The following is a 23,835-nucleotide window of genomic DNA, read 5'->3' on the forward strand; positions in this document are numbered from 1 at the left end:
CTTTCTCTCACTCCTGAGGACCTGTGGACCCAGATGCCCCTCCCCTGGTGAAGTGGTCCCTGCCCTGCGTGGACGGTCCCTCATCTGCCTGAAGAGTGGGTCCAGCTCGCCTCAGTCGGTCCCTCATCTGTCTGAAGAGTGGGTCCAGCTTGCCTCAGTCGGTCCCTCATCTGCCTGAAGAGTGGGTCCAGCTCGCCTCAGTCGGTCCCTCATCTGCCTGAAGAGTGGGTCCAGCTCGCCTCAGACGGTCCCTCATCTGCCTGAAGAGTGGGTCCAGCTCCAGTCTCCTTGTGTCCGTCTGTCCGTCTGTGAGAGTCGGATCTCTCCCAAACAGAGACTACAGCGCCCTCTGCTGAGAAGGTGATCGGCTGCAGACCTCCATCACCCTGGACATGGACTATTTGAGCCACTCCCCTCAGACAGGAGGCCACTCCCCTCAGGCAGGAGGCCACTCCCCTCAGGCAGGAGGCCACTCCCCTCAGACAGGAGGCCACTCCCCTCAGGCAGGAGGCCACTCCCCTCAGGCAGGAGGCCACTCCCCTCAGGCAGGAGGCTACGGTCCATCCGAACCAGAACCTCCCACCACAAAAACAGTTTATTTCCCTCTGACTCATGAACACTTCCTAAAGTCATTTTAACCATAATTTAATCAATCACTGCACTACATCTGCAAATTTAACTGTATATTTTGCGCATATAGTTAAGCCCTTATATTTTTTATCCTATAGCAGATTTAAATCCTTTTTCTTTTTGACCTTTGTTTTTTTTAATCATTGTTCATTGTTTTATATTGCAGCGAATCACCAAAGCAAGTGGAATGTTGAAGGTGAATTGTTCAGTGGCAATAAATCTTTTCTAATTCTGATTTTATTTGGGTGCATTAACCCGCTCTTGGTAGGATCTTGATTTTTTGCTTTAAAACAATTCTTTTAGAAAAACGTAAAATGGACACTTTAAACTAAAAGCGCATTCATAACTATTTAATGTAGAAAGAAACTCACACACGTGCCTTATGAAAAGACTGACTTTATTTACAGAGGAATCAGCAGTAGCCCATACAAACATCTCTCATCCACATGGCACATCCCAGGCACTGCACCATCAATGGCTCTCGCCTTTCTTCCCCACAACCTGCAAACAAACGTTCAAAGCTTTAGAAAATCGTAAAAGTTTTCTTCTTTTTTTTTAAGTGGCTGTGTGACATTTGAAAACTGTACATTTTACACTTGGGAGTCTGATGTATTCACATAATAAAGTACAGGGATGTGGATGGGGGAAGATTACACTCATGCAAGTATAATTCAAAATACAACTGTATTATATATTAGCATTAACTCAACTTCTAAGTAATCTGCTGTTTCTAAGAGTTCACCCTTCACTGTGATTGGTTAAATCCACCTGTCACTCATTCAAAGCCCGACTGTGACAGAACAATAGGTGAAGTCGGTGACTACATGTCATTTTGGGGTCAACTTTCTCTGTAGAGATGGGCCAAGAGTATTCTAAACTTTATTCATGCCCTTTTGTCACATTTTGCTACGTTTATTATTCATCGTTTCACCAAAGCAAGTTCCAAGTTTTTAAATCCTGTTCATAAACAATGGCAATAAATCCCTTTCTGATTCTGAGGAGACAGCGACGAATCAAGCTCAGAGAGTGACTCCTGTCACTTTAAGAGAAGTCATGTGACCAACACATCTGCTGTATCATGTGATGTCGCTCGTGTCAGAAGGCTCAAGTCTGTTGCTATGTGGTTCATTGGCGATGAACCAAGACCTTAACCCTATATTTTACTATAATTTGTCACATATTCACTTCAGCCTACTTCATGGCACAATAGGCTGTTTTTTGCTTTACTTAGTACATTTGAGATACCTTCTCTAAAGCCTATTCTCTAAATATGAGTACAGGACTAATGAGCTTGTACTTCCTGGTTCTAGTCAGGACCAAAGCTGCAGTATATTGAAGATACTGCAGCTTTAAGGCTAAAGACCAGGGAGCTGGTCCTTATAGACTAAACCTACTGAAGAGAACCACATGTGTAAGTCACTTCTGGTTTAGACGGGCTTTTCCAGGGGAACGCTGGCGTGAAGAGGCTGGACTTGGCCGCTGGAGTGGGAGGTGCCAGTCCATATATGGTGATAGTGTTTGATCCAATGACTGATAACTGTGGCATTCAACAGCGCCCCCTGTGGAAGATGTTTGTCATGCCTCATGTAAAGGCAATGAAAGAAGTGAGCAATAACATTGTTGATTTTCTGTTTCAATTTGTACCCAAACGTGAAAACAATAATAATGCAGCCTCTGAGCTGATGTTTCTTTATTTAATTCACCTTTTTTGTATTTGCACAAGGTGGAGAGCTTGCCTTCATCCCCCGGGTGCCCGGACTAAATCCCGGAGCAGTCTGTGCACAAATCTCTGCTTATAAACTCCACTTGTGATCCATAAATGAGGACACACAGCAGCAGAGCCACGCGAGAAGATGATCCCACCGCGCACACCCCCAGACTCCTGAGATGACCCGCACTAGTCCCGGTGCCAGGCCTCTGAGCCCTCGGTGATGGTTGTCACCCAGCGTAGCTTTTACGGGCTGAGATGTGTGTGGACTTCTTCGCAGGCTCAGTCTGTGCCAGCTTTATGCAGAGACAAGGGTCGGGTGAATGTGACGGTGAAGATTTATCCTGTTTCCTAAATAGACATTCCTCTGCACGGTCCATGGCCGCGTAGTAACAGGCGTCCAACTCAGCACAAAGAGCTTTAAGAGCCGAGTGTGTAACAGCGCTGCGCTGTTTACATGAGCGGAAGACAAAAAAACATGACTGTATTCATTATTCTAGAACTTATCTTATGTGTTATTTAGACCCGTGAAGGTTGTTTTATGATGATCTCGTCCATGTGGGAACAATAACACGACTCCAGTGAACTCGTTTGGAAGTTTCTCACAGAATGCACCTCTTCACCTCATATTTTGGCATGATCAAGCCTCTTGTTCAGAATTCCACGCCCGGCGCAATTCCTTCGACGTAAGATGTGACGAAATGAGCCCAAGTTAACGCTAAGACCACAGGCAAAATACAGTCTAGAATTTATTTTTGACAATGTTCTTCAGATGATAAAAAACTGTTGATTTATGAATTTGATGTTCAAATCTGTGTTCATTATTACTCCTACATTTCTTACTTGATTTGTAGGTTTTAGGGAGTGAGACTGGAGGTGAATGCTAATGAAAGTGGTTTTAAATCCACACAATTCTGTTGGAAGTGGTGAAGCCAGTGGCCCATATTGACCTGCCACCATCTGAGAGTCGACTGCATACAGTGAGGAAAAGAAATATTCAAACACTCTGCAAAGTTCTCCCCCGTAGAAATAACGGGGGATCCGACATGTTCATTTTAGGAGCATTTCCACCGTGAGACAGAATCTAAAAGTGTATGATTTTTTAAAATAATTTATTGGTATGCTATTGCGGCAAATAAGTATTTGAACACTTGAGAAAATCAACGTTAATATTTGGTACAGAAGCCTTTGTTTACAGTTACAGAGGTCAAAGGTTCCTGTGGTTCTTGACCAGGTTAGGCCCACTCCTCCACACAGATCTTCTCTTGATCCGTCAGGTTTCAGGGATGTTTCAACACGGATTTTCAGATCTCTCCAAAGATGGTCTATTGGAATCAGGTCTGGAGACCGTCTAAGCCACTCCAGAAGGCTTCATGCGATACATGATTTCAAACCACAGTGTAGTGGATTACCATAGTAACCTTTGAAACTGTGGTCCCAGCTCTCTTCAGGTCATTGACCAGCTCCTCCTGACGTTCTGGGCTGATTCCTCACCTTTCTTATCATCACTGAACCCCACGAGGTGAGACCTTACATGGAGCCCCAGTCCGAGGGAGAGTGACATCATCTTTAGCCTCTTCCAGTTTCTAACAATCGCTCCAACAGTTGATCTCGTTTCACTAAAGCTGTTTGTCAATCGCCCGTAGCTCTTTCCAGCCTTGTGGAGGTCTACAGTTCAGTCTGTGGGGTCTTCTGACAGCTCTTTGGTCTTGTCCATGGCAGTGGGTGGAGTCTGACTGACTGTGGGGGGGGAACGGGGTCTTTATGCAGCTAATGAGCACAAACTCATTTAGATGAACAAGTGGAGCAGAGGTGGACTGTATAAAGGCAGACTAACAGGTCTTTGAGAGATCGAATTCTCGCTGATTGGCAGGTGTTCAAATACTTTATTAGAAGCAATACCAATAAATTACAATACATACAATATGATTTCTTGATTCTGTCTCACAATGGTAATGCACTTATGATTACATTTCTGTGGGAAAAATTGCAGGATGTAGGCAAATACTTATTTTCCTCACTGTAATTGTGGTAGGACACTACTTGCATATCAACTGGTCTAAAGGCAGTATGTACAGGTGTAACAGAAGGGGTCCGAGGGTTGACTCTCGGGGCACCCCACAGGTCAAGTGGTCCGAAACACGGTCACCAATCTCACCAAAGTGTTCCCCGTTTTCTAAATAGGACATGGACCAATTTAGTGGAGAGCCAGTGATGCCCACCCAGTCCTTTAGTCTTTGTAAAAGGATCCTGTTTGCCACAGTGTCAAAAGCACCACTGAGATCTAACAAGACTAAGAGACTCTGTCCAGGTCAGTGCTTTGTGTTATGTGATCTAAAACCTGACTGGAAAACAACAACAAAAGTCATTAGAAGGTTATTATTAAGCTGTTGGTGATGAGCTCCTGGACAGTTTGGTCAGCAACAACTGCAAAGTGAGTTAGTGTCTCGCTGGCTATGGTGGTTATTTACACTGTAGAATGAATGGTATTTACTGTTCTGAACCTCGTCATTAAAGAAGACTGCAAACTCATTGCACTTGGATGTAAAACACAGCTCCAACGGCAGCTGAACCGGGTTTGTCAATCGAGTTACTGCTGCAATCTGCATTTTAACCATCTATACATCTATACACCTGGGGAGATGAATCATTTCTGCGTGGGAGCAGACACAAAGTGAGCTTAGACACTTAATACTAGTCTTCTTGCTCAGATTTCTCGGCATTTTCAGGAAATAAGAGCAAGGCTAGCAAAGTTACCGGCCTCCCAGAAAACGCTGAACAAAAAGATGTGGTCAAATTAATGGATCCCAAACATGAATAAGTGCTCAGATTCAAGGCAAATGGAGACTGTGTCCCTTGTGCAAATAATGCCAAAAAGTCATCTCAGCAAAGCTAGAATAGACTTAACACAAAATAGGTAAATGTCCTCCAAATCGCCAGTAATCATAAGATAGATCTTCTAACTCTATCTGAAACTTTGCTTCAACAACCTGATTGTGTAAGACTAAATGAGTCCACCCCACACAATCATGTCAACAGTCCTAAAACCAAAAATGCATTTTGCCAATTTGAAAGCCTCATTTTATCACTCAGGTTGGAGAAGCCAAACATGAGATTTATTCTTATCTACCAACCTCCTGGGGCCCGATCCAGTTTTTATTCTGTTTCTGTTTTCTGAGTTCTCTAACTTGATATAAAACCTAGTGGTGATCATTGTAGTATCTATATCCACATGAGAATGTAAATAACTCGACCCACAGTCACAAGCACTCTAGAGCCTTTTCCAACATACGAAATGGAGATTTCCCACAAAACCCTAAATTGTAAGACAATTTCCTAAAACCCTATCCAGCCCCACAGAATGAAATTATAATGAAAAGGACAATATCTGAAAAAGCCATCTCAGAGTTCAAGTTCAGCCAATATTCAGTGAGGATTTTCTCCTTCTCACCTCGGCCCAGAGGAGCTTCTGATCAGGTCCACAGCTCCTTCTCACCTCGGCCCAGAGGAGCTTCTGATCAGGTCCACAGCTCCTTCTCACCTCGACCAGAGGAGCTTCTGATCAGGTCCACAGCTCCTTCTCACCTCGGCCCAGAGGAGCTTCTGATCAGGTCCACAGCTCCTTCTCACCTCGACCAGAGGAGCTTCTGATCAGGTCCACAGCTCCTTCTCACCTCGGCCAGAGGAGCTTCTGATCAGGTCCACAGCTCCTTCTCACCTCGACCAGAGGAGCTTCTGATCAGGTCCACAGCTCCTTCTCACCTCGACCCAGAGGAGCTTCTGATCAGGTCCACAGCTCCTTCTCACTTCGGCCCAGAGGAGCTTCTGATCAGGTCCACAGCTCCTTCTCACCTCGGCCCAGAGGAGCTTCTGATCAGGTCCACAGCTCCTTCTCACCTCGACCCAGAGGAGCTTCTGATCAGGTCCACAGCTCCTTCTCACCTCGACCAGAGGAGCTTCTGATCAGGTCCACAGCTCCTTCTCACCTCGACCCAGAGGAGCTTCTGATCAGGTCCACAGCTCCTTCTCGCTTCTGATCAGGTCCACAGCTCCTTCTCACTTCGGCCCAGAGGAGCTTCTGATCAGGTCCACAGCTCCTTCTCACCTCGGCCCAGAGGAGCTTCTGATCAGGTCCACAGCTCCTTCTCACCTCGGCCCAGAGGAGCTTCTGATCAGGTCCACAGCTCCTTCTCACCTCGACCAGAGGAGCTTCTGATCAGGTCCACAGCTCCTTCTCACCTCGACCCAGAGGAGCTTCTGATCAGGTCCACAGCTCCTTCTCGCTTCTGATCAGGTCCACAGCTCCTTCTCACTTCGGCCCAGAGGAGCTTCTGATCAGGTCCACAGCTCCTTCTCACCTCGGCCCAGAGGAGCTTCTGATCAGGTCCACAGCTCCTTCTCACCTCGGCCCAGAGGAGCTTCTGATCAGGTCCACAGCTCCTTCTCACCTCGGCCCAGAGGAGCTTCTGATCAGGTCCACAGCTCCTTCTCACCTCGGCCCAGAGGAGCTTCTGATCAGGTCCACAGCTCCTCATATCAAACAGCAGATCAAAAGTACTATTCCACCTCATTTAGAGCCTACGGGCCATAAAAATATTTAAAAAATAAATAAATTTAAATACATTTTAAAAGATGTCGATACTGTGACTCAGTATCGATACGGCGTCTGTGATGATATATCAATATTTTGAAGACATTCTCCCCCCAATTATAGACTCTATTCTTAATATAATAAATACTTCACTAGAAAGTGCTAATGTTCCACATCCTTCAAACATGCCGTCATTAAACCACTTTTGAAAAAGCCTAAACTAGATCCTGACCTATTGATAAACTACACCTGTAGGAGCCAAAATCTCTGGTAATGGTGCAGCGTTGGGAGGGGCCACAGGCTGTCGCTGTGGGTTAGAAGCAAAATATGTATTTAAGTAGGAACTTTGGTGTTGGGTGGGAATTGCTAGACGGGCAAGCACAGTTTGTTGACCGCCTCCGGCGAACTGTGATATGTGATATGGTGAATATGGATTTTATCTTTGATATCAAGTGATGCACTGTCTGGATTGATGCACTGTTCTGGATTGATTTTAACAATATACAAGGAACTTTGGAACTGCCTCAGAGAACTCTTTGGAATCACATAAAAGTGAGCTAGCGCGTCAGCAAAACCTTCGGTCTGCAATATAAGCAAATCAGTTGGAGTTTGCTCATATAACACCCATTTCAAATTTTCCCTTTGTCTCTAAAATCCTTAAAAAAGTTGTAGTTAAACAGCTCCGTCACCATCTACAAGACAATAATGTATTTGAAGTATTCAAGTCGGAGCTCCACAGCACTGAAACTGCACTAAAGTCAAAGTCACAGATGATTAGTTTTGAGCTGCAGATGATGGACTGGTCTCAATCCTGGTTCTGACCTCAGTGTTTGACACCATTGACCACAACATTCTACTACAGAGGTTAGAATGTGACGTAGGTGTCAGAGGCCCCGCCCTCAGCTGCTTTACATCCTATTTATCTGAAAAGGTACCAGTTTGTTCATGTAAATCTGAGCTCCTCACCTTGTTCTACAGTTACACCACACGCTGCTGGGTTCAGAACTCAGTCCAGTTCTGTTTGCTCTTTAAATGCTGCAGTTAGGTAACATCAGAAAGCATGACACAGCTGTATTTATCAATGAAACCCGATCAGAACGATAAAGTGAATAGACTTATTATCTGCTTCTTAACCTGTTACCATCCACCTATTTCTCCCTGTGCACAATGGTTGGACAGACCCAAATGGCATTGCTTATTAAAAGAGGATCTTACAGACATCATGCAAATGTGATGCATCATTAGAAAGCTTAGGCCTTCTAGTTTCTGCAGATGTGCACATGACACACTGTCAGGGCTTCAGAACTTACACTACAGAAGCCCAAACATAAACAAAACATCCTTTTTTAGTCTCGCCTGAATATTGTCAATTTGTAATGGTCCTGAGCATGACATACTTCATTGTGTGCATATGCTGTTCACTGTACATGCTGTTTATCTTGTTGACAACAACTGTGTAAAGTTTCAGATCTCTAGGAACAGACATTTTGGTGCTGTTGACCTTTTTGTATCAAAAAGTATATTCGGAACAAGTGATCCAAATATGTGCCAACTGTGCCAAACTGTTTTATTACAATTTTAGCTCCTCTATGATCATAAAACATACATTTTGATGTTTTGTAGGCCACTAATACCTATTATAACTGCTAAAAACAATGAATGTGAAAATGTGTAAATATGAGTTTACCCATGAATTTCCCATATAGGAGGTGGAAAAAAAAAAAAAAATATATATATATATATATATATATATATATATATATATATATTAATAATATATTTATTTTATTTTTGTATCGGTATAATACATGTATCTAACAAAATGCACGTCCAAAAGGCTAATAAAATCAGAAAACGTGATGCGTAAAATCTAGCCCCTCCTGCCGAAAAATCTAGGCTCTTTACAGCCTTACGCACGAGAATACAGAGGATTCTGAGTGGGACCACTAAGTCGCACCTAGCATTCTAAAGCTATTCTTATTGGCTAGAATAATATGTCAATCAAAGTCTGCTACGTGACGGCATGCTAGCGCTATCTCGATATCAACAACAAACCATGTGCGTCGGAAGCGGCGCATTTTTTTTCCTCCGGAGGCTCTAGAAAACAAACCCGTGGACAGAAAAAATTGTGCTCATTCTGTAGCTAACAGTCTGAAGAAAAGATCGATGCCAAACACCATCTTATAAGTCAAACAGGTCATTTGTTATGGACAGAGAAATGCGCCGGACGAGCCTTAATCCTGACTAGCGTCAGAGAAGAAAACTTTGTTTACTTGACAATATCTCGAAATCGGATAACTTCAGGTGGATGGTAACAGGTTAAGGCCTTAGTTATTTTATCACTTGGTTTACGGATCCGCCGCACTTAGACTATTGATTTCTACAATATAAATAAAATAAATTATTATAATAATAAATTATTATTAATAATACATTTTTTTTTTTTTTACAAATTTACCGCAGAAAACGCAAAATAGCATTAAATTAAATGTAAAAAGCGGTATTAAATCAAAAGATAAGAGCGCGTGAAGCAATTTCTCGGCAAACTCCTGCGGGAGTCATTTATTTTGGAAAGCATTGTTGTGATGGAGCGGGTCTGTCCCTGCGCGCGGCCCCTGCTGCGCACCTTTATGACGCAAATACACATTTTAAACTTGTTTATCACATTTTCTTCAGCGCGTTTTGCCATGACTGGGTGGGTGGGGGAGGGTGCACACTTAAGCGTCAGTTCTGTCAGTCTACAACACGCTAAATCTACTGTTACATTCACCTGCGCGCCGCGTCTCCCCCCCCTCCTCCTGTGGTGCGATTTGGGCAAACCCGGAAGAAAACATCTTTTGAAATTGAAATTATATTTATATTTCGTCCGCCTGTGCAATATATTTTATTTAAAAATCCGTAAACCAATAAAATAACTGCAGCCTAACCCTGAAAAAAACAGTCTTTTTACGAGGCTCTAAACGTCTCAAAGTCCAAGAGACCTCGTTTGAACTCTCAAAGCACATTTACAGTGTATTCAGACACCTTTATATTCATCACTATTTGTTTCATTGCAGCCATTTGCTAAAATCAAAAAAGTTAATTTTGTTTCTCATGAATGTACACTCAGCACTCCATCCTGACAGAAAAAAACTAAAATGTAGAAATGTTTTCATATTTATAAAAAAGAAAAACTGAAATCTCACGTGGTCATAAGTATTCAGAGCCTTTGCTCAGTGTTGAGTAGAAGCACTTTGAGCACAGCCATGAGTCTTCATAGAACACCTGCAGGTATTCATAGAACCGTTTGTACTTTTGATTCAACCAATCACAGTGAAGCAGCAGATGGCTTTTATTCCCCAAAAAATCCCTGTTGTGATCTAAGCTCTGGGAATAATGTCACATGATATTGATATGCCACAAATGTGGTGGTGGTGCTCCTTTTGCTACTGTGTGCCAACTGATGTATTTCTGACTGTCACACTAGTCCTAATATTGTGGCCCACGTGAGTGCTCAGTACCCGTTTGAAGTCGTTCATGTTGGTGGCCTGGACTGGAGTTCCGATAAATGTCAGGTAGTTGATTTTAGTCGTCTCGTTGTCTCCTTGATTTGACTTTACAAACATCTGCAGGGAAAAAGATTCAGAAATATAGTATACCAGAGTCACATGGAAGCGTGATCAAGTATTGCTGGTCTCAAGCGCTCTAAAAACATTTATTAGCCTTGTGCTTTCGAACATTGCCACCAATTAACACCCACTGCTGGTCTCCATAGACATAGTATAGGATTTGACCCTCTCTCCATGGCAGCAGAAGGCTTAACACCTTCTACTCCAGGTTCAAGACTTATATATATGTTTAGAGCATCACAAGAGTGTGCTGGGCCGTGTCCCTCACCGTGACGCTCTGCACATTCTGGAACTTGACGTAGCGCAGGGGGATGAGGCCGTCCTCCTTGTAGTCCTCCTCACACAACTCCAGACTCTGAGTGGCTTCACTGTGTTCAGCGTCGTCAAAGTCCATGGAGCGCGGGAGGTTGATGAAGAGTTTCACCAGTTTAGGGGAGAAGGCTGAGGATGAGCACAAAACACAGAGGACTCAGACCACCAACACTCTCCAATAAGCACAAGTGTCCTGGAACAAAGCCAGACAAAACACATTTACTTAAACATAGTTAATAAGGCTGCCCCAAATAAATTGTCTGTTTGCTGTAACCCGACCCAACATCTTTCAAGTGGGTCAGTCAGTAGGTAAATTCTTTCTTTTTTTTTTCTTTGAAGGCAAAAAAAGATCAAAATTTTGCCATTTTTTGACTCGGAGTGACCGCCAGGGGTCGGGCTTCAACAGTCCAGGGGTCAGGCTTCCACAGTCCAGGGGTCAGGCTTCCACAGTCCAGGGGTCAGGCTCCCACAGTCCAGGGGTCAGGCTCCCACAGTCCAGGGGTCAGGCTCCCACAGTCCAGGGGTCAGGCTCCCACAGTCCAGGGGTCAGGCTCCCACAGTCCAGGGGTCAGGCTTCTACAGTCCAGGGGTCAGGCTTCTACAGTCCAGGGGTCGGGCTTCAACAGTCAATGACGGAAAACGTCTCGATCAACCCGATCAGGAGACTAAATCTCCCAATTTTAAGATATTTCCATCGACCTTTTGTACGCCGTTATCCTTTATTTTGGTAGCGAAGGCGAGCAGGGGGAACATGTGGGGGACACGGGCGCCGCCATGTTTGTTGTGATGGCGCTGCTGGGCGTGTTTCCCACCCAGAATGCAATGCGCAAGTCAAATTTAAATGAAGCCGCATCATTAGATATATGATTTTTCACTTCCCATTACTAGGTGTGGCAATGCAAATGTGCGTGGAGATAGGGCACGTCTTCAATGGCTCTTTTGTTCAGAATGACAAAGGCATTTCTTTACAACAAACGATAAAGATATATGTTTAATTCACATATGTCCAGTTCATCAAAATACAAACGCCTCATGAGGTCCATCCAGACACAAGCATGTTTGAAAAATACACATGAATTTTTCTGCTTTCAAAACTGCTGCTTCGTTGAGAGCTCGTTATGCCCGGGGTCAATTATATACATGTTTTATTCTCTTGAGATGCTCTATGTATCTACCCAGTTTTATTGGTTGACAATAAAAAATAGGCTCCGCCAATGGAAGGTCATTGGCATAATGCAGGGCAATCAAGGCAATCAGTGAATGGCCAATAAACTCAAAAATAACCTTGTTTCACAACTATATATGAATTGTTCCAAATATATCCAAATAAGTCACTTCTGCTGCTGAAGCTTGGCTGAACTCACAGTGTGCTACAGGCCTCTAACATGAGCTTTTAGAACCAGAGCGGACAGCAGCTTCTTTTAGAGCTCATTATGCACTTTAAAGGCATCGTCACACCTGTTAGTCTGGTGAGCTGGCTCGATTAGAGACTAAAAGTTTTTATTATTGGGCTAAATCCAGGCCAGTTAACACTCTGCAAACCGCACTGGAGTTCACTTGCAACCATAGTGGGACCACTTCCAGAACCACGAACCAAACGGTGGAGATGCAGAAGGCCTCTAGCTGTACTTGACAGTGTGAACAGAGCACTCACCAAAGTCTGAGGATAGGAGCTTCATGGAGAAGAGCTTCACCGGCTGATTGAATGCAATGGTAATCAGCAGCTGCAACACAACACAAGGAGCTCTTATTGGATGGGTCTGAATCACAGTATTAAAAAGGTCAGTGGATGTGATGGTGACATCTCCAATTGTAGTTTATATGAGTATATAGTCAGATCACATGTCAAGTATCCCCCTAAAGTAAATTAAACCAAAATAATACTTCAGAGGGCATTATTTGGTGAATTAAAACTCGTAAATACAGATTAGTTTTAGACCAATCAAGTAGCAGTGTTTTTTCCATACCGGAGAAAAACTCTTCTTTGTAAGTAGCCCGTCAAATACAAAACATATACAGTAAAACAAAGACGTGATTAAATCCCTCATTTATCCCTCATTTGTCCAGGTGTAGTTCATGGTAGGGAAAGTTACAACGGTAGTCATCCAGACATTTTTCTTTTTTTCCTTTAAACAAGACGTTTAGACATTCATCCAAAAGTTATTCTCAATCTGAGGAAAATGTTTTGAGAAGCTAGCATTCATGCTTTCCTGGTCTTTAAACTTTTAAACCAAACAGTAAAGGAGCGATCACATTGCAGCATCTTGTGCATTGACACACCAGGACATGCGCGGTTGGACCACATGTGGCTGTCGAGTGGCTTTGGTGTATTTGACCACAGAGGCCATCGACTGGACAGCTCGTCTGGGTCACTTCAGAGGTGAGCAGAGTTTAGTTACCACTTCAAGCAACTGGATGATTTTTTTTTTTTTTTAAATGCACTGGAGTGTGATCTCTCATTGATTGCCTTTTGTTCAACTTCTGCCTCTGGTCCAGAACAGTCGACGCTCAAAATGCACTGCACAAATGCTGGTGCTTTGACACTGCAGTGTGAATGCCCCTTAAAACAGAATATCAAGCCATAAAATGTTCAATAAGTTCAAATACACACAATATGGATTCAACTCTGGAATAAAAATCTGGCGCTGTGGGTAAGGTTTAACAAGTGTTTTGAATAAAAAGCACAAGATTATCTAATTAAATAGTCTTTAGATGCACAGACAGACGAGCCTTTTTTCCTGATTTGGTGTTGACACCAAAGTAGCTCATGTCTCATCTGGCTGACAGATAACTTAGACATGTGGCTGTGATCAGTTAATCCACTACTGGGCCTATAGTGTGAAGAGCACAACTCCACAACTATCACAATGAGGCTTCTGAGTCAAGTGGAAAAAACACTTTCATTGACAATATGTAGTATTTAGAACGGAGGTGGGCAATTATCTTTCCTCAAAGGGCAATCCGGGCAAGTGGAACAAATTCTTACACTTTTCAGTAAAACATAGAATCTATTTCATTAATTTCATGTCATCTTTATTAAAAGGTTGAATAGAGGACGTTAGACCCTTTTTTTAAAATACGCCATCAAACCTTCCACTGCTACACGTGCGTTTGTTTATTAGCACGACCAGATCACATCGCATCTCTCGTCTTCGCAGATTTCCGTCTCTTCTGCGCTCGAACACAGTCTTTCTGTCGTCCCTCAGCCATGTTTGTACTTGGCGGTAAGGAGCGTGGAGCTACACTGAAGGAACTCACTAAATACACACCGGCATATCAACCACACATGCGCAGCCAGGGAAACGTGCTGCTATCCTGGGAACGAGGCTGCTTGAACCACGAGGAAATGAGACTCTGATTGGTCTCAAAAATCCTCTATTCAACCTTTAAGGACATAAGTGCAGACACGTGTTACAAGACAATAAAAAATAGAAACCAAAATGTGTGTCTTGAAAATTCACTTTGGCCTGCTATGACAAAAATAAATGAAAACTCTGATTTTGTAGCAATTTCTGTAACAAAACATGTATAATAGGCTCCTCCCCCTGGGGCCAAGACTCTGAAAAAAAGATGCTACATCTCAACGAGACTTCCCCGGTTAAATAAAGGCCAGTAAAGTAAAACAAAAGATGTGCAGTGTGTTAACCAGCTCTGAACCAGGTGGAGATAGTTCTTAGAAAGTGTCAAGCGCACATTAAGTTTGTCATTTTTGTGGGTCGAGAACAGGCCCCTCAGAACCAAACTGACACATATTCAGCCCCATTTGTTTGATTTGCCATACTGCACAGCAGGGGTGGCAGGAAGTCACTAATGTCCAAGTCACATGGTCACATGGGTCAAATAAGTCAAGTGTCATTGCTCTTTGTCAAGTCAAGTCACCATTTTTAGTACAAGGCCCCTAAAGTCATCATGCAGGTCAGTGTTGCTTGCTTTATGTTCAGCACCACACAGAGCACTCGACTTATAAAAGCAACTAAATAAGAAAAATCTATTTTACTGAATCCTTTTATTATCCGTTCTTTATTTCTGATATGAAATGTTGATCACAAACATGTTGGTTATTGCTGCACAACCACTGGATGTGGCAGGGAAGGGCACTGGCCGATAACATCAAGCTAGCATGCCTTCACTTGCCTCCACGTCGAGCTGTGAGAGCTGCACAGGCCTGAGCCAAAATGTGCTGCACTTGAACAGCGGATATCTCAATTATGTCAAATTCCAAGAAGACCGAGATCCAGATGTAATCCTGTGTGGAACTCACGCTGCAGTCACCAGTGAGTAGTTAGCAGATACAGCTAGCGTCAACTACGCCACCAACGCCTCAGAGAAGTGGTGGCCTTCCTCGCTGGCTCCCGGTGCATGAACTCAGCCAAGCACCACTGGTTTCAGCAGGAGCCCGGCCGGGCGCTCAACACCAATCAAGTCAAACCCATGGACTGAGGTTGGGTCCCACAAAAGTGCCAGGGCACCGCACTTGTTTACCGGAGTTACAACACCGGTTTAATCACCTGGAATATGAGGAGTACCCCCCGTCTCAGGCCTGAAGCGGGCAGCTGCATTTTACCCCGGCCCTTAGACCTCCAGGGTAGAGGGGGAAGAAAAGCAGATCAACGCCAACTCTGGGTCCACTGCACGAGAGTGAGTTTCCACAGCTGCACCCACATCCACCTGCCACTGGAGCAACATCCGGAGGCTCCGTGACTGCACCCCCCGCAGACGCAGAGACGTGTGGGACAGGGCTACACCTCCCGTCATAAAAACAGTGTGTGATTTCAGGGCCGCTGCTGGCGCCCGCTTTGGAGATGGGACGTTCAGCCGCCTCAGACAGTTGCATGTGTGGCTTAAATCATCCTGTGGTTCCAAGGTAGACAATTTTGCTGCTTTTTCAAAAGATTTGAACTGTTAAAATGTGATAGCATTCATCTAAATATGTATGGATCTCATTTTCTGTATTTTAACATTGATCTTGCATCTGCAGCGGTCAGTGTCTGACAATCGGGTATGGTGACCAATGAGCATGGCCCTTTTAAATGACCAGTCCTGCTCACTAGAATAATTGTGTCAGGACTTTGGACTATCCGGACACAGACGTGACAGTACAATGACCACCAGCAGTGGACCGCTGCCGTCCACTGCTGGTGTCTCTTCTCTGGTCCAGGCTTCAAGTTGTCTCCAACTGCTGCACCTCCATCCACGACTCCACCCTCATCTGGGTCATCATGGACGGAGGGAACCGGCTGGTGTCCTGGTGCAGTGTTGATGATCATGGACTTACAGAAAGTCCCAGCCCCCCAGCCCCAAGTGTAGTCATGATCGACTCACAATTGTCGTGGAAACATCACAACGACTTTATCTGTATTAAAAAGACCAAACAAAGACAATGTTTCCTCCATTCCCTTGGGTCTTTTGGGGACACACAACAAGTGCTCCTGCTGTTCTTCAGCTCCAACACCCTCTGTGTACTGCAGTACTGTAGTACTGTGTGGTATGACTACCTCTCAGTCACTTCTGGACTGAAACATCGGATTAAAATATGCTCAAAAGATTGTGCGTCAACCCTTTGAAAGACTGTTTGAGAACTCTTAATACAACACTCGAAAAAAGTCCAACTTAAAAAGGACTAATAGAGGATTTTTCAGCCGATATGAGAACTCAAGTGACTGTCTATTCTCTTTTTGAAAAGTGTGCATGTGCACACTCACCCTCGTGCAGAAGCACGCTACAGCCGCACCGCTACGTGTGAATTTGTTTATTAGTGCGACAGATCACATCATCTCTCGTCTCTGCAGATTTCCGTCTCTTCTGAGCTCAAACACGGGTCTTTCTCCGTCATCATTTTGTACTGTACACTGAAGGATCTCACTAAACACACACCAGCATATCAACCATGCATGTGCAGCCAGGGAAACGCGCTGCTATGATGGGGACGAGCCAGAACGAGGCTGGAGCTGTGCAGTAGGTGTGTCCTATGATTAACATGTGACTGAACTACTCGGCTGTCCACGCCACGAGGAAAGGGACTCGGATTTGGCGCTAAAAAAAAAATCCTCCATAATTCCGTTCAGTCCCCCCTTCAGAGAACCCCCCCTTCAGAGAAAGCCCCCCCCTTCAGAGAAAGCCCCCCCCTTCAGAGAAAGCCCCCCCCTTCAGAGAAAGCCCCCCCCTTCAGAGAAAGCCCCCCCCTTCAGAGAAAGCCCCCCGTGCTCACCTGCTCATCACAGTCCGACTCCAGAAAAGAGGCGTCTTTGGTGAGACAGTTGTCAAAGCCACAGTCGTCGCTCTCATTCAGACACTCGCAGCCGGCTTTGTTTACGAAGGGCATCAGGTCCATCTGAACGGCACAAACACATGAGTTCTACAGAGTCCACACTGAGCTAACATTCTAACCTTTTATTTGAATTTTCTATACTTATTTTTTCATATTATCCGTCATTTGTAAATGGTTACTCTGGCCTTTTCCATTTTTTAAATACTAAATCAAACGCTATGTATGTATTTTTGCCCAAAATTCTTAGAAACAAGTCAGGGTAATCCTTCATTTGTCCAGGAGTGTTCCATTGTAGAGAAAGATTCAGTTGTTGTCATCTGGACACTTTTTTAGAAAAAGTATATTAGACTCTCATCCCATTTTCTCCGTCCTCTTGCCCTCTGAGCCGGTGGGCGCCTCTTGCCCTCTGAGCCGGTGGGCGCCTCTTGCCCTCTGAGCCGGTGGGCGCCTCTTGCCCTCTGAGCCGGTGGGCGCCTCTTGCCCTCTGAGCCGGTGGGCGCCTCTTGCCCTCTGAGCCGGTGGGCGCCTCTTGCCCTCTGTGTTGTAAATGATGTAATGTAATGTTGAACTTACCAGTCGTATACAATAGTGTCTTGAAGCCATGGGGCGGGACAAGCCCTGGTCATTCTGATGCTAATCGGGTACTCATCAGGGAAGAGTGAGCTACAACCAGCTTACAATAGGATTTTGCCCATTACAGGACTGTTGGATGGATTAGTTTCAAGCTAAAATGTAAACAGAGGCTATTATCAGGAGGTTCCACCTGGTGGGCGGGGCACTTCCCAGACTCGATCCACAGATTGAGAATGACTCTTGAATGAGTCAAAACGTTTTTCTAAAAAGAGTGTCCAGATGATACGACTATTTTTCTATTATGCATTTATTGCAGGTTTACACCATTTTATATTCTTAAATAGAAATAATGGGATGTATAAGAATAGAAAGAAGGCATGTGTGTAAAATGCCCATGATATTTCTTAAATATATATATAACATAAATCTAATAGAGCCAGGTTCCCAAAGTCCTTTTAGATAAACTATTTTTCTTCTTTGGAGATATAATACTGGATCTAGTAGTTGTATTTGAGAAAACTAGATTAAAAAGTCTCTACAGTGTCTCCATTAAATATTACCTGCTAATAATAGTATTACCTAGTCTTGTGCTAGTTATTTTTACTTTATTTTATCTTTATTTGATTCTATTATAATTATTTTATTATTGTCTGATTTTTATCTTTATTTTGTATTCTTATTATCCATTTTATTTTATTTTATTTCCCTCCCTCTATTCCCTATTAAGATAGGAGAGGAGTTTTGTTAAGAGTTTTTTGTTTTGTTCATAAGAGTTCTATTAGTGTGTTTTTGAAACTTCCTATAATCTGTCCTTTCCTTCTGTTTCTACTGCAGTGTAACAACCAAATTTCCCCTTGTGTGGATATTAAAGGTTTATCTTATCTTATCTTATTTCCTCATTTAAATGTATTGTTTTTTCATTTTTGGACTAATTAAAATGTAGGGATTTCTTTTAAAATTGCACATGTAAATGAAAAATGTGGATGTAATCCCTCTTTTGTCCAGGAGGGGTCCATGATGGAGAATATTTCAAGATAGTTCTTTGCTGTAAAAAACATTTCAGATAGAAAATGTTTCTGATGGAAGTTCAAACAGACGTCTGGCTCTGAAACCTCACCTACTTGTGTAATGCCTGGTACAATAGCTGTTCAAACATGCACAGTGTGAGAAGAGGGAGTAGAAAGAAGGAAATGAACTGACGTATCCTTTGGGTATGTCAGAGTCCTCGTTGTTGCCCGGGTCGTTCTCTGTGTGCTGTTTGATCTTCTCCTCCAGCCCGTTGGCGTCTGCGCCCTGGTACTGGTCCACCCGCACCCGGTTTCGGAAGAACAAGAAGGTGGGTGTGGCTGAGATGTTATTGGCTGCTGCTGTGCCCTACACATGACAGAAACAACACAAGAATTAGACTCCGTCCCAGTGTCCTCCCGGGGCCCTTTGCCTCAGCCCTTCCCCTTTATTCCCAGTTTCCTCCCCGGGCCCTTTGCCTCAGCCCTTCCCCTTTATTCCCAGTGTCCTCCCCGGGCCCTTTGCCTCAGCCCTACCCCTTTATTCCCAGTGTCCTCCCCGGGCCCTTTGCCTCAGCTCTACCCCTTTATTCCCAGTGTCCTCCCCGGGCCCTTTGCCTCAGCCCTTCCCCTTTATTCCCAGTGTCCTCCCCGGGCCCTTTGCCTCAGCCCTACCCCTTAATTCCCAGTGTCCTCCCCGGGCCCTTTGCCTCAGCCCTACCCCTTTATTCCCAGTGTCCTCCCCGGGCCCTTTGCCTCAGCCCTACCCCTTTATTCCCAGTGTCCTCCCCGGGCCCTTTGCCTCAGCCCTTCCCCTTTATTCCCAGAGTCCTCCCCGGGCCCTTTGCCTCAGCCCTACCCCTTTATTCCCAGTGTCCTCCCCGGGCCCTTTGCCTCAGCCCTTCCCCTTTATCCCCAGTGTCCTCCCCAGGCCCTTTGCCTCAGCCCTTCCCCTTTATTCCCAGTGTCCTCCCCGGGCCCTTTGCCTCAGCCCTACCCCTTTATTCCCAGTGTCCTCCCCGGGCCCTTTGCCTCAGCCCTACCCCTTAATTCCCAGTGTCCTCCCTGGGCCCTTTGCCTCAGCCCTACCCCTTTATTCCCAGTGTCCTCCCCGGGCCCTTTGCCTCAGCCCTACCCCTTTATTCCCAGTGTCCTCCCCGGGCCCTTTGCCTCAGCCCTTCCCCTTTATTCCCAGAGTCCTCCCCGGGCCCTTTGCCTCAGCCCTTCCCCTTTATCCCCAGTGTCCTCCCCAGGCCCTTTGCCTCAGCCCTACCCCTTTATTCCCAGTGTCCTCCCCGGGCCCTTTGCCTCAGCTCTACCCCTTTATTCCCAGTGTCCTCCCCGGGCCCTTTGCCTCAGCCCTTCCCCTTTATCCCCAGTGTCCTCCCCGGGCCCTTTGCCTCAGCCCTTCCCCTTTATTCCCAATGTGCTCCCGGGGCCCTTTGCCTCAGCCCTTCCCCTTTTCCCAGTGTCCTCCCCGGGCCCTTTGCCTCAGCCCTTCCCCTTTATTCCCAGTGTCCTCCCCGGGCCCTTTGCCTCAGCCCTAGCCCTTAATTCCCAGTGTCCTCCCTGGGCCCTTTGCCTCAGCCCTACCCCTTTATTCCCAGTGTCCTCCCCGGGCCCTTTGCCTCAGCCCTACCCCTTTATTCCCAGTGTCCTCCCCGGGCCCTTTGCCTCAGCCCTTCCCCTTAATTCCCAGTGTCCTCCCTGGGCCCTTTGTCTCAGCCCTACCCCTTTATTCCCAGTGTCCTCCCCGGGCCCTTTGCCTCAGCCCTTCCCCTTTTCCCAGTGTCCTCCCCGGGCCCTTTGCCTCAGCCCTTCCCCTTAATTCCCAGTGTCCTCCCTGGGCCCTTTGTCTCAGCCCTACCCCTTTATTCCCAGTGTCCTCCTCGGGCCCTTTGCCTCAGTCCCTCCTTCTGTGTCTTCTAATAGGTTGTGCATATATGGCAGGTCAGTGAGTTCTTGGGCCTCATCTAACCTTTAGTAGCAGTCCGGACTCACCTGACAGACGTGGACATCCACCTCGAGGAAAACCACCTGTGGATATTTGTTGCTCAACATGGTGAAGGCTGGTGCGATCCGGACACAGGGATGGCACCTGGGAACAGGGAACACAAACCAAACCAAATGATCAGTTCCAGGTTTGAAATGGTACGATTTTTTAGCCATAAATAAAATATAATCCCTTCCTTTGTAAGCCCATCATGTTGATTACTTATTTGCACACAAACATTTGTCAACACAGATGAGCCATAGTACCCCTCTTTTGCTCAGAACAGACCTCAGCTCGAGGGTAAACCTGGTGACCGTTTGCCAGTAAATATCTATAAATTAGACACATCGGTGTAATGACCGCAGGGTTCAAAACGTGGGGGAAAAGTAGCGGCTTAAAGTCAGGAAAGTACGGTAACAGATTTTCCTCTCGTAGGAATATTTGCAAGTTAAAAACATAAAAAAAAAAAACAATATCAACGTTTCCTTTGTTTTTGCTGATAATTGAGATTTAAAAGTAAAATCTCCCCTCACAACAATAATGACTCGAAAACTTGACATTGCGGCAAGGCTGGTGGAACTCTATGGATGAGCTTCACATTCCATTTCCGATAGAACCTGTGCGAAAATAGCCAGTCTCCCTCGGGTCAGTGCCACGCCAAAGTAGTGCTCATGAAAACACAAGAGCCTGCGATGCCATCCAGGAAGTTTAAACCGCCGTGGCCCTCACTACAGACAATCAGTTTCATGGACAGAGCCAGGACAGAACAGAGGAACTGGGCAAATTTAGAAACATGAAGGAAAAATACTCGCATTTGGCCCAATTTTCACACAACGACTACAGGGATCTGCCCATGAAAGAAAGGTGCTCTTCTGACCCTTGGCCAGCTTTTCTGAATCAGAGTCAATAAAACTATTTGTGACATATATAAATACACAGAAATAAGAAACAAGTTGGCAGTGCAAAGAGAGAATCAAATGGTCTTTTCAAGCACTTTAAATGCAAAGTTTGTTTAAAAGTGTTTTCTGTTAAGACGGCGCTGTTTGACTTTGTTTGCTTATTTCTAACAAATATGAAAACTTGGAAAGATCCCAAACATTGTGGTTCCTTAAAGTGTTGGTGCTCATAAATATAAAAGGTTCAGCGCATTAATGTAACCAAAACAAATGGTTCTGGAGCCTAAATGTAACTAAAATATAAGAGAGCCAATATTAAAGACTTATATGCCATAAACTAAATAAGGCTAAAGTGTTGCCATTCGCATATTATTTACAATAACCACAACTAAAAGATAAAATTAAATATTTAGCAGGTTTTAGTGGTCAAAAATAACACGAAAATCTTTCATTATTCAAAAAAATCGTGACAGAATCGAATAGTGTAAATCCTGAATCGTTACACCGTTATTATCTGAGAGCCTGGCACAAATGTGTAAGGGCCCAGGACAGAGAGCTTTCAGGAGCCCAGAATGTGCAGCGGGGCCCCTGTCTATGCTTGATGTACACAAGTATTGCCATGTCATCCTGAGCAAACAGGCTAATGTTAGCACCGGAGCTCCACAACCATCACAAGAGTCACGGCTGTTCCGTCTTCTGCCAGTGACCGAGGGTCTTCTGGCCGAGACTCTGAGCCGCACATGTGGACAGATCCCGGGAGGAAAGTCCGGTGCGGTCCCGTCCAGACAGTGTCCAGTGTCCCGACAGTGGCCTCGGCAGCAGCTCCGCACTTACCCGGCCATTGTGAACTTCACCAGGGCGAGCCTGGAGCCGGCGGCCGCGAGTTCCGGCTGGAAGTCCGGGTCGCTGCCGATCACTTTCACACCGACCATGGTTAAGTCAGCGGCGGCTTGATACGTGTGTGAGGAGCCTCTGCACCGTACGGGAACGGTAGATATCCCCGGTGTCCGTGTTTAAGCTGTGGTTAGCGCCTGCCACTCTTCACTCTGCCGTCAACGCGCATGCGCAGGACTTCTTCTTCTTTCTTCTTCGAATGACTTCCGGCATGAAAGTGTAATGCTGCCACCTACAGGGAGGATCTTATTATTTCTCTCCTTTCTCCTTTCTCCTTTCTCCTTTCTCCTTTCTCTTTTCTCCTTTCTCTTTTCTCCTTTCTCTTTTCTCCTTTCTCTTTTCTCCTTTCTCTTTTCTCCTTTCTCTTTTCTCCTTTCTCTTTTCTCCTTTCTCTTTTCTCCTTTCTCTTTTCTCCTTTCTCTTTTCTCCTTTCTCTTTTCTCCTTTCTCTTTTCTCCTTTCTCCTTTCTCTTTTCTCCTTTCTCTTTTCTCCTTTCTCTTTTCTCCTTTCTCTTTCTGCTTTCTGTGGCAAATGTGAAAATGTGCATTACTGGCACTATCTGGGGCTGAAGTGTCTTCTTTGTGCTTTATTTACAGTGATGTCTATAGTGAAAAAGTTTAAAGTGAAAGATTTTTGTGGCCCGAACTAAGGCTTTATTTGCCAGGAGAGGACAGGGTGAGATGGGGGATGCGACAGAAGGGAGGACATGCAGCAAATGGTCAGAGTCAGGATTTGAACTGCGCCCTGCCGCACTTGAGCCCGGCATTTGTGTGCGGCGCCTTAACCACTCGACCGCCTGGTTATTTTTCTCGTCTGCCAGGCCCGGGTGTAGAGCAAACTAACTGAGGGTGCATCCGAGTTTCAAAGGGGTGCAAAGATGACACTGTTCCATTAAGTGTAATTAACTGCCACTGCCACTTGACCAAACCCCCGGCAGGAGAAGCACCTCAGGGGGTCCAGGGTGAAGGGGTCTCACCCTGTAACACACTGTAGTGACATACCTTCTCCAATGAATGGAGACATCCTCTGAAGCACACCAGGAACATCCAGGAAGTCCTCCACATTAAAAGCAATAGAAACGCCAGTAACTACACCTTTACTTCTTGGCTCTTCATCAAGCAGGAAACATCAGACTTACAAATCCCTTAAAAACAACTCATTCTTGAATCTTGTTCTCGCTGTTTTTGAGTAAGACAGTCAATTATTACCATGCCACTTCTGGTTACTCGAATCAACCTGACCACGCCCAACTTCTCCCCCACAAACTTCCCAACAACACATGAATCCTTGAATATACCGGCCACCATTCCCACAACAAATGACGTGTTCTTTTTATTGATCGTCTAATTTGCTTCCAT

General features: G+C 45.1%; 2 protein-coding genes across 2 annotated transcripts in view; both read right to left on the reverse strand.

Annotated features, from left to right (window-relative positions):
* The window catches only part of nars1 (asparaginyl-tRNA synthetase 1), a 216,777-nt gene that overhangs the window by 168,278 nt on the left and 24,664 nt on the right, over positions 1 to 23,835 (reverse strand). The gene's annotated exons all lie outside the window — the stretch shown is intronic.
* On the reverse strand, positions 1,011 to 22,660 carry txnl1 (thioredoxin-like 1). Its single transcript, XM_072454046.1, has 8 exons — positions 22,418 to 22,660; positions 20,696 to 20,792; positions 18,891 to 19,064; positions 17,058 to 17,180; positions 12,504 to 12,573; positions 10,806 to 10,978; positions 10,430 to 10,534; positions 1,011 to 1,131 (listed from the first exon to the last, which is right to left on the reverse strand). Exons 1-8 carry the CDS (start codon positions 22,513 to 22,515, stop codon positions 1,102 to 1,104), a joined length of 870 nt encoding a protein of 289 aa, XP_072310147.1. The 5' UTR covers positions 22,516 to 22,660; the 3' UTR covers positions 1,011 to 1,101.

This window comes from Eucyclogobius newberryi, unplaced genomic scaffold (genome assembly GCF_026437365.1).
Source record: "Eucyclogobius newberryi isolate DKJ021-1_F unplaced genomic scaffold, fEucNew1.0.hap1 SCAF_2, whole genome shotgun sequence".
Lineage (NCBI taxonomy): Eukaryota > Metazoa > Chordata > Actinopteri > Gobiiformes > Gobiidae > Eucyclogobius > Eucyclogobius newberryi.

Bases quoted from the DNA above. Each gene is read 5' to 3' on its own strand.
- txnl1 (XM_072454046.1), bottom strand. From the start codon at position 22,515: ATGGTCGGTGTGAAAGTGATCGGCAGCGACCCGGACTTCCAGCCGGAA. The intron at 20,793-22,417 runs GTAAGTGCGGAG...CCCTGTTCCCAG, and splicing joins GTGAAGTTCACAATGGCCGG to GTGCCATCCCTGTGTCCGGA. The intron at 10,979-12,503 runs GTGAGTGCTCTG...GCTCATCCTCAG, and splicing joins GCTCCTATCCTCAGACTTTG to CCTTCTCCCCTAAACTGGTG.